Here is an 11,710-nt window from a genome sequence, read left to right on the forward strand (position 1 = left end):
GCTAACAAATGCCAATCTAATCCTAAACCCGAAAAACCCCCAAACTATTAATATTCTCTCCTAATAAAATTGCTCCCTCTCCTAACTCTTTTTACATGACCTCACATAACGATACCTGCATAACCCCCTCACAGTACACTAAACTACTTGGAATAGAAATTGACTACAGACTTAAATTTGATATTCATATTTCTCAGACAGTATAAAAAGTACACAAAAAACTTGGTACCCTATATCGAAATAAACAGTACTTCACAACAAACCCCAAAATAGCCATCGCACAAACCCACCTACTCGCCACCTTACTATATGCAGCCCCCATTCTGACTTACCTTAAGAAATCTGAATTACAAAAACTTGAAACTTGCTACAATAAATTAGCCACAAATTCACCTGCTAGAGCTCATCACTTCCTAGCACTCAAACAACTCCACTGGTTAGAACCTCCCCAACTCCTACACTCAACTCTCAATGGCCCACAAAATCCTTTCACAACTTGAAAAAGTACCCACCCTACAAAATCTTCTCAGACTCTATACTACTGCTAGACCACTCTGATCCACCAACAGAAACCACATACAAACCCATATAACCAAAAATCAAGCAGGAGATGGCCTCTTTTCAAACTACATTGGTAAACTCTGGAATGTCTTACCAACTGATCTCACCTCCCTATCATCCCTAACTCTAGGTTCATAGGTTCAAAGGTAGGTACTAGGCTATTGGCCCTAGGGCCTATGTAAGCCTAGCCAAAAAGGTACCCTGGCTTTTGCCACCCAAGAAAATGATTTTCCTGTGCCCCTGTTGAGCAGAGCCACAGAAGTGATCCCCGGGGCGAATTTCCTATCTGCCATCCAATCATCAAGATTTTTCTTGAAGAGTGCTAATGAGGAGCTTTGTGTGATATAGATAGGTAGTTTCTTCCAGAGTATGGGAAGTCTCTGGGACAGGAATCTATCCCTCCAGCATGTTCTGTTTATTGTTGTGACAAGGTTTATGTCCCTAGAGCATGTAGCTCAGAGGGATTGGGATTTATTTAACTGGAGCATGTCCAACAGCTCTGGGTTTGACATAGCTTTGTATGTTAGGCAGAGATTACCTCTGAGTAGGCAATATGTGACAGAGTAAAGCTGGAGTTTATTGAGACGGTCTGCATAGGGCATCTGTTTGAGGCTGGTAATCCTCTTTGTGAGGTATTTCTGTGGCCTTTCAAGTTGTTCTAGAGGTCTTGTGAGGTACATACCAAAAGGGGCACTGCATTCTATAATGGGTCTAATGAGTGACAAGTAGAGGGGAGCAATGACCTCTTTTTTCCTGGATGAGAAACATTTTGTGATGAGGTGTGCCACATAGAAGGATTTCCTGACTACTGTGGCGATGTGATTATCAAAGAAGAGACTACTGTCCACCTGTGTCCCAAGGTCTCTTATCACACTTTCGGTGTTAAGTAGACTACTGCCCATGTGGTAGTTCATGGGTACAGAGTTTTTACCAAAAGGGATGACAATGCACCTTTTGGTATTGAGCTTGAGGCCATGGCTTTGATACCAGGCATTTGTCTCAGTGAGGCCCTTTTATAGGATGTCCACATCGTTAGGAGTTTTGATTATGGCTCCTAGTTTGCAGTCATCTGCGAACTTCATTAGCCAAAGACCTTCTGTGTTTGCCTGTACTTCAGAGAAGTAGATACCAAACAGGAGAGGACCCAGGACTGAACCCTGTGGTACTTCACTTGTCACTGGTCTGAAGTTGCATTTGGAGTCTGCTACTTTCACAGTGTGGGTTCTGTCAATGAGCCAGATGGCAACCCATCTTGTGACATAGGGATTTATACCTAATTTGGTGAGTTTATCTATAATTCCAGAGTGGGGGATGGTGTCAAAAGCCTTGGCAAGATCTAGATAGGCTGCGTGAACCACCTTACCCTCATCTACGGCTTTAGTGACCTCTTCAAAGACATCTATCAGGTTCAGGAGACATGATCTGCCTTTCACAAACCTGAACTGGGTGGGTTCCAGAGTTTGGAGATTACCGATGTCATTGTTTATAAGTTCCATGATGATATGTTACATAGCCTTGCAGACCAGGCTCATCAGGCTAATGGGGCGGTAGTTCCTGGGGTCCATGGTGACTCCCCCTTTGCGGAGTGGGATGACCATCACTGTGTGCCATTCAGTGGGCACAAAGCCTGAGGTAAGGCTATTATTGAACATGATACTTGGGTGGGGTGCCAGTTCGTTCTGTAGTTCATGTAGAACGCACCCTGGGATGTTGTCAGGTCCCATGGATGCTGTGTTTTTGGCTATGGAGAGTATGGTTTTTACCTGTGCAGCCATGATTACAGGAACTTTGCATTCTTCCGGTATAGAGATGGGCCCTTTATGGTGTGAGGGGGGGGGTAAAGTTAGCACTGAACCTATTTGCCAGGATGTTGGCAATATCAGTTGGTTCTGTATATTTAGTGCCATTGTGCTGTAACTCAGAGCAGATCTGAGTGTTGCCATTGAGATTCTTGACATAGATATAGAATGCTTTGTGGTTGTCTTTAGAATCAATGGCAATTTTGTTTTTGTAACTAGCTTTGGAGGATTTTATGAGGGATCTCAGCTTCTTACTGAGGCTGACCAGGGAGTTCCTCCAGTCATGGGATTTTACTCTTTTTTGCAACAGTTTCTTTCTTGTGTTGTAGAGTTTATTTATGGCAGGGGACCACCAGATGGGCTTCCTTTTTTTGGAGGATAGCATCTTGGTTCTGTTAGGGATTGTTTGATCAATGCACTCGTGTAAGTGCTTATAAAGTGCATTTGTGTAGGATTCAGCAGTCGTACCTCTATTGTCTATCTGCATGGGTGTCATGAAGTTTGCCACTTCTGTCTTAAGAAGTGTGAGGTTGGCTTTGGAGAACTTTTCTATGGTGGTTTCCCTAATGGGAGGTGGGGGTGGGATGTGGATGTCTATACTGATTAGCTTGTGGTCATATCTGACCAACGATGAACTGACCTCTGGTGTGGAACACCAGTTGTCCATATTGGTAATGACCAGGTCTAGGACATTGCTTCCCCTGGTGGGGGTATGGATAAGTTGATACAAGGTATTGGAATTTATGAATTCCAGAAAACATTGAGCAAAAGAGTTGGTACATGAGTAGTTTTCCCAGTTAATGGTGGGGTAGTTGAAATCACCCATTATTAGGGTGTTAGGTTGCACCCTAATATTTTCTAGTGTATCAAGAAATGAGGAGTGGGAATGCTGGGGCATGGTGGAGGATCTGTAGCAAGCTACAATTTGGATTGCGGTCTTACCCAGAGTTAGTTGCACTTGGATAATCTCGAATGCATTATGCTGAGCAACTAGCCTGGAGGTGTGGATATCCTTAATGAATATGGACACGCCTCCGCCTTTAGTGTTTCGGTCCAGGTTAGCTGGCCGAAAGGTGTGGTATGAATTATAGCCTGGTAATGCAGGAATGCTCTCTGGAGCCTTGAACCAGGTCTCTATCACTGCACAGATTTCGATGTTCTACATTTTAAGGAGTGCCTCAAGTGAGTGCATTTTGAGGTTTAGACTTCTAGTATTGAGTAGCATTACCCTCAAATTATGCTTGCTTGTACCTGTTATGGTGATGACTTTGTTATTTGAACCTTGCCTAAAAAGGCACTATAGGGGTAGCAAGAGCCTTAGCCAGTATCTGGAATCCCAAGGGCAACAGGTGTAGGCCATCAATGGCAAAGCATTGTGGTCTGTCAATCATGTCATCCTAGACAGACAGATACTGGATCCCCTTAGAATGACACCAGAAACTTTTTTGTTAAAGTCAATCATTTTGTCCTTGTACTGTGGTGTCATTCTGGGTGATGGCAGGATGCTACTCAGGGCTAGGGTCATACCTGTCTGGGCTATAAGATTGGAAAGCTCTTTCATGTCTCTTTTCATGTAGTCCAGGGAGGTACGTCTCAGGTCATTCACACCAACATGGGCAATGACAGAGTCATATTTGTACTTGTTGTGGAGTGACCTGCATGCGTGCATTATGTGGTGGATCCTGGCACCCGACAGGCAGCTGACAGTAACTTTCTCCTTGTTTAGCTTGGTGAGTGGAACATCAGTGTGCTTGACTATAGAGTCACCTATGACTAGAGTGTTGGGTACATTGTTATGCCTTATCGGCTGTGGTTGAGTGGCACACTGAGTTTGTGGGCTGTGTCTTTTGGGTTGTGTTCGGGGGTGGAGGTTGCTTACATTTCTGCTTTGGAGGTCCCTGTTGCTTGGGAAGATTTTTATTGAGAGACTCCACAAATGTAGGTGTGTGTTTTGTGTTTCTATGTGGTGTTTTGGTGGTGTAGGTTTTGAGGGACTATGTGATGAGTGTGGTGTGGTGCAAGTGTTTACCTTCTCCTCCTGACTGTCTAGTCCAGTCATGGATGAAGAGAGCTTTGCTTCCAGTTTGGCTATGTAAGTGCATCTCTCCCAGGTTGTAGTGTTGGGTGGTAGGAGGAGAGGGTTGTCTGTGTACATGAGGCAATTTCTGCATTGTCCCATGATGCCCAGATTCATCAGGTAGACAGGAGAAAACATTGGGAGCTGACCCTTAGACATGCCTGGATAGGTGCTTATTTATTAAGTACTAAAAACTGTTTTCCTCTAGACAAGTGAGGAAAGGTGAGTGCTGTAGTAATTTGTAGCTTATTTAGTGCTTACAATGAGTTCTGAACAAGTGCTAAGCTCAAAGAAATAGATTTGATTGCTAAAACTAAAACTCGCTAGTTCTAAGGGAAAATTCAAACAGCAGACTTTATGGCGCCGGGAATACTTTAACCCTAGCTAAGTGGCAATGCATAAAGTGTTTTTTTTTTTTTTTTTAGATAAGCTCCCTAGTGCTTACCACTCCCACTGATAAACTAGAAGGCTTCCCTCCAACACAGAAGTGCTTGGGGTCTCATAAACTTACAAACAGTCCTGGATACAGCAAATCTGTATCTGGACTAGAATACGTACAGGAAAGGCAGGAAACAAGCTTAGAAAAATTGTTTTTTGGTAGAGTGGAAAGGGAGAAAGGGGGAGCAGAAGAGAATTCAAGGTTAGGAAACTAAGTGGGTTGTCCTTCTCAAATGTTCTCCCTGTATTAGATAGAATGAGGTAATGACACAAGACTGGGAGGAGTGTCACAGATCAAATTTACAGTAGGGGTGGGAAACTGCAAAGCCACCAAGTATAAGAACAGGATACCAATAGGGGTGGAGGGTGGAAAACAAAAATCAGAACAAACAAACCCAAAGAGAAGCTTAACAATTGTAGAAAAAATTTGGTTAATACCTCACACACAGTGAAACTAGCTAGAAAAGTGTGCAGCAGACAATAAAAGTGCTATAAATAACTCATAAAAATAAGCAAAAAACAGGATACTTAATGTTATATATCACAGATCAGTTTGCTCATTGCCCTTCCTCTGATTAGCTCAGTGTGAAATGGCAGAAACACTCACAAGTTAACTTCTTAAGTAACAAAGGTGAAACCTGAAACAACTTTAAAAAAAAGTTTGAAAGAACCAATGAGGTGCTTACTCCAAGCCGTAGTTCAGTTAACCCCAATCAGTCAATGACCATAAACACTTCACTCTCACTGAAATGCTATACTGGCTTTGGCTAAACTAAGATGGCCTGGAACATGTGCTCAGAGACACAGCCTCTACCAACAAACAACTAGGCCCAAAACACAAGCCTGAATATGGACAATGCTACAACTACCCACACTACTTAGGTAGAAAAAACTGCAGAAATGTTTAAACAGATGAAGGAGCAAGGAGACTATAGAGAATGTTTTTAACTGCAAACAATTAAGTTATATGATACACTCCTTGGCAGGAAATCAGAACAAACAAACCCGAACAGATATTAAACCTGCCCTGAAAAAACTATCTCCATAGCAAATGGATTTGTCCTTGCACTACTCCTGGCTGATAACTAAGCTATTATTTCACCACAACCAACTTCTTATCTACCTCACTCATCACTCTAATCACCTTCTGTTGATAAAACATCAGCTTGAATACCTTTACATTATTGCTGCTTGCCTTAATGATTTGGGCATACTACATCTAAGTAATGGTGTAGAATATTACTATCTAATATTTCTTGACTTGTATTATACTGTTTTGTAACATATTTGCATAAATTTTGTTTTATTCTTCTTGTATTCTATTGTAGCTGGAGCTTTTCTCCCTGGGCCTCTGCTGAAAAAGGACACGTGCCCAGTCAGACTTTCCCGATCAACAAATGTAAAATAAAATAAAATAAATAAACATTACAGGTACTGGGTGTGATGTCAGCTATCAACACATGCTGTTGATTTGTAGCTGCTGACACTCCAAACATTGCTCCTCCCACATATACCATGATGCTCAGTATAAAAACAAATATGGGCTGTAGACTATGTGTTTTATACATTTCTGATCAGGTTTGTCATCTTGAGTTTCATCAGTTGCTACACCATGTAATTAATTTGCACGGTGTTCCATATTTCCATTGTTGTCATGCAGTCATTAGCATGCACTGCATACAGTGCTATATTGACCCTTACACCATAATTCTGTCTATATCTCTGAATTGCCCACACTCTGTGCATTTCCATTATTTGCACTACTTTGTGCTGTGCAGAATGCTAATAATTAATGAATCCTGTCCATTGTCTGCACTGATGTTACATACATTTTTAATGAAATGCTGGTTATTTATTCAGTTGATGGAAAGTTAATCTGTTGCTTCTTTGGATGCAGTGCATAAATCAATACTGGTTAACAAAAAAAGCATGCTAGTGAATGTTGAAATTAGAACTGGTCTGCTACAAGTGCTTATGTGCTAGTAGCCCGCGACACATTTGCTTGCTGTCACTTGTTCTAAATGGTCGGTGCCTTAACTCCCATTACCCTGATCCTGGTTAAGGAAATAGCCCTCCCACCACCTGACCTTACTGAACTGCACAGCCCTAACTCTAACCCTAACACTCCCACTTGGTCCCTAACCATAAGCACAGCACCCTAAAGTCCTACATTACTCCCTAAATCTAAAATTCTACTCCTCCATCCATAAACCTAATGTCCTTGATTGCTCCCTAACCCTAAACTCCCCTCCCACTCCCTAAACCTAAAACTTTCTTCTTGCTCCCTGAGCTTAAAGTCTCCAACTCCTCACAAACCCTAAACTCCCTTCTCAAGTTCTAAAAATAAAATTCTCATGTGGTCCCCAATCCTAAAGTTCCCGATCACTCTCTAACCCTAAAACTCCCCCTTCACTGCCTGGAACCCTAAGCTGCAATCCCACTCCCTAACACTCACTCTTCATGGCAGTCATGCTTATCTTGCTCAAACATGGCTCAGCTTTTATCCTCATGATTGTCGCACTTCACCTGTACATGTAATCAGGTTCAAGCTTGAGCAGCAGCCTGTGTGTCCTTCATCATGCCTGAGTCCCTAGCTGTGAGACAGTAGTCTTCAAGCATCTGGGACTTGGATTCTTGTGGAAGATCTCATTAGAAGATAACTGTATTTTTTTATAGTCTATTGACCAGGTTAGCCCCACTAGGCCAGTATGTATTTTCAAGGAGACCCAAAGTGGTATTTATACCACAAGGGGAGATTTGGCAAGGGCATCGGGGAACACCCCTTACTCTTTTGCATCATCTTGAGCTACCATCAACTCAAGCATATCAAGCCTCAGTTTAACATCTCATCTGAAGGATGACACACTCATGAGTGCAGCACCCTCCTTATCCTGCACTTTGGTGTTGGTGATCGAGCTCCCTGGTGTGTGAATAGAACCCCCAGGCTTTTGTACCAAATGTGAGTGTGCTTACCTGTTGCATCACTGACACTAAGTCCACATTTATATTTATTCAGTATACCTCTGTGGGAATATCCATATTTTAGAAAAAGTCAGCAAAGTGAATTTCAAATGAAGTAAAAATCTAACTGTACTAGAAAATATCAGTAAACATCTGCAATAGAAAATTTCAAATTATCAACAGCTTTATAAAAATATATTCACTGGCAGAGAAAAGCAGAATTTCAACCATCATTTGGTACAGAAATTAATATTTTTGATACAGTATGCAGTGTGACAAGGTTTCAAAGAAAAGCTGCAAAATTCTGGCAGTGCACTACTAACTTTAACTTTGACTACAAGTAGCATATATGCTTTATTGAAAAAGAAATTGACTCCTGCTAAGTCATAAAAATTAAAATGCATATGAGCCATTTTCCTAATAAGTAGTCAGCACTGTCACTTCTGAGAAAGACTGTTAAGACACATACACACACACACACACACACACACACACACACACACACACACACACACACACACGCGCGCATGCATGCAAACACGTGTGCACATACACACACACAAAAACACACACACTCATGGAGCTAGGCTTACAGGCATACTTATTGCATATATGAGTACATTTTTGAAGTACGTTGCAAATCTCAGATGTTATATCACAGAATCATAGAATCATGGGAAATAGAAGGCAATTGAATTACAAGACTATTTACTTCTTGTTAATATCCACCCTCATGCTTAACTCCCCTTTTCAAGAAGGGCAAAGCAGGTCAGTCCTGGTGTAAATTTATAGATACCCATCCAATCATCCTGGTTTAATCTGAAGGATTCTAGGCTGTCACTTTGTTTAACTTGCAGGGTAAATCTGTTCCAGGAGGGGGTGAGGTGGGGGGGTAGGCTCAAGGTAACAAATGGTCTTTTTGGTGCATTTTATTTATCCCCAGGCCATTGTCTACATAAATATTACATTTTTTATAACCAATATACTCCAATGTACAATTCTGGCCAGTGTAGGAAATCTTTTATTTAGCTATGATTTTACGTATGAAGCAGAAATGGCCAGCACCAAAGAGAAATCCCATCCTTTTGTTTATTTAAACATGAAGCAGACCAGTTCAGCCCTGAAGACCTTTGTCTTGACAAAGGTCTTCAGGGCTGAAACTGGTCTGCTTCATGTTTAAATAAACGAAAAGATTGGATTCCTCTTTAGTGCTGACCGTTTGTGCTTTCTACTGTGAATAATTTTGGCCTTTGCACTTGCCATCCGTGCGTGGCCTTTTTTTGATTGATATATGATTTTACATATGACATACACCTGAGAATGACCTCTTTAGAATTAAGATTTCTCGGCTGAAATAACAACTCTACTTTTTAATTGGGGTACACTGGTGACAGTGTACTTCTTCCTTAGATGTGAAGGTAGCAGATATGGAAGGTTTTTACAAAGAGGTTGTGTAAAATGAGGAAACTACATACCTGAGTATACCTGAGTATAAAATATATACTTCTAAGTTATTTTCCTGCATGACTGCATTTATGTACATAAACACAAATAAACAGATATAAATATGTGGGCATGCTGAAACACACACACATACGCATGCGCGTGCGCGCGCACACACACACACACACACACACACACACACACACACACACACACACACACACACACACACACACACACACACACACAATAGAATAATGGACCATAATCAGCATGCAGCTGTACAACATTCTATTAGATAATTGCAAGTGTTTTCTTAGCCTTGCTCTCTTCTAAACAATCTTTGTCATAGATAAAACCACAACTGACTTCCCCTCTTTTCATTGCTTTGGTTTTCCTTTGTTCTGTTACTTTGTTTCACAAAGGAATGAGTCTATAAATGTATCTAAGAAATTAATCAAGTTCATATCTTAAAAAAGCAGTTTGCAGCGGTCTATCCAATGTTTGGTAATATAGAATTTAATCAAAAGACAATTGTCAATCCTCGTAAAAAATTGGAATTTAAGCACCTATGGAACCTTATTTTTTCACTACTAGATATGAGCTGACTGAGCCATATTAAAATAATAAGGATTTCTTTTAGTACAAGATTATATTCTTCCTCTTCCTTTCTAACTTATGGATAGGCAGCTTTATGATCCATACGTGAACTTTTTGAATCATATGGCACTATGTATATAGTTGTTTTTAGATTTGCTATCCTTTTGTAGATGTAGTATTGTGTTATCATATTGCTTATATATACATATATTTTATCAACTTTTAGATATTTTGGGTTTGTTTGTTGTCTTATATTAAAATGCAATAAAGATTGTTTGGAAAAAAAAAGCAGTTTGCATTTCTTACCACACCTGCATGTTTACACAAATTATTTTCATTTCTGTACTTGTTTACTGTGTTTTCTCCATACCTCTCAACCTCTTAGAGCAAGAAATCTGGACATAGTCTCAAATAATGGGGGGACAATGGCTCTTATAAACTGAGAAAGTTAATAGAATAGCAGGTATTGTATTAGCATAATTTTGTGAAAGGATATGAAGTCTGAAAATCAAATGTCTACCATTATTTTCTGACTTCAGTCCTCAATAATTTGTCAGTGATTTGCCAGAAAAACTGCAATTTTATGAGAAACTGACCAAAACTATGAATCAAAAAATCTGGACATTCTATGAAAGTCTGGACAGTTAAGAATTATTGTTTCCTCTTTTTTTATTTTAAAATTCCTTATTTATCACCTTCCACTGACTGCTGGTATACATACAAATGAACCAACATAATGAAATCTCAGAATAAGTCATCTGGTAGAAATCTAAATGCCAATAATGCATTTTCAACTAATAACTGCAGTTCCAACCTTGCTAACAAATTATGCTCATTTTGACATCTATGTTGCTTAGCTACCAGTTGTATTCTTTTGCCTACTAGACCAGTGTTTCATGTTTATTTTTTCTGATATGTTTACTTGCCCTTTATGTCACTGCACTCACGAAGTGGAAAGAAATGAAAATCGTACTCTGTATGTGTCTGTCTTACTATCCTGTCGAATGTCTGGAAATGTCTGGAAAGTAGTCAAGTAACAAGTGACTGATACATCAGTCAAATAAATATGAAGGAGTAAATTCATAAATGGCTATGACCATGAGACCTATAACATTATTACAGATATTAAATGTACTCACACATGGCTGCTGTTCAACAATATTACGTTCACCAGAGCGACCATTTTGGAAGCTTGTTTCTGCAGACATTGTATTCCTTTCCTTCCTTAGCCCTGAGTGAAGCTTACTTCAGTTTTAGCAATATGTAGGCATTTCTTGCTTTCAGATCACAAGAAAGCAGACCTCTCCGGCTTAAAACTAACAAAATGGAGTAGCTCCTTCTGAAACTAATTTACTTATCAGCTTCAGTAAGTCACTCACTCCCAAGCTGTCATTTCATGCTGCCTTTGTGTACAAAGGTAGATCAGATAAAGAACTGTAATATGTTAAAGCTGGTGGATAAAACAACAGACACTGCTTGTTCAATTTATTTGATCATATTTTCATTTTGACAGCCCACAACGGTCTCTGTAGTGATTGTATCCTGAATCCATTCAGGAGACACTTGTACCAAATGAGACAGCAAGTGTAAGAAACAGCCTGTACTGTCTTGCATTAGGTGCATGTTCTACATCACCAGTAAACAGAAGAGCTATGCACATTCTGGCCACTGCTCATCTGTTGGGACACACCAGGACAAGAAAGACTTATTAAGCAGTTGTTTGTAACAGTACATTAAATGACTGTTGGCTTTGTGCCAGACCTTGTCTAGAGCGCAATGTAAATAGTTTTATTTGTTTAGTGTTTGCTTACTGGGTCAGTGCCCTAGCTCT

At 40.2% G+C, this 11,710-nt stretch overlaps 1 protein-coding gene across 2 annotated transcripts in view; it reads right to left on the reverse strand.

Annotated features, from left to right (window-relative positions):
* The window catches only part of ABCG8 (ATP binding cassette subfamily G member 8), a 645,419-nt gene extending 633,929 nt beyond the window's left edge, over positions 1-11,490 (reverse strand). The window contains exon 1 of one of the 2 annotated variants that reach the window (XM_044060063.1): positions 11,019-11,490. In XM_044060063.1, coding sequence (XP_043915998.1) covers positions 11,019-11,087 — 69 coding nt within the window. In that variant the 5' untranslated portion in view covers positions 11,088-11,490. The remainder of the gene's footprint in view (positions 1-11,018) is intronic. The other variant, XM_044060055.1, reaches the window with a different exon arrangement.
* Between the last annotated feature and the right edge of the window lie 220 nt (positions 11,491-11,710).

This window comes from Protopterus annectens, chromosome 1.part0 (assembly GCF_019279795.1).
Source record: "Protopterus annectens isolate FY-2018-M chromosome 1.part0, PAN1.0, whole genome shotgun sequence".
NCBI lineage: Eukaryota > Metazoa > Chordata > Ceratodontiformes > Protopteridae > Protopterus > Protopterus annectens.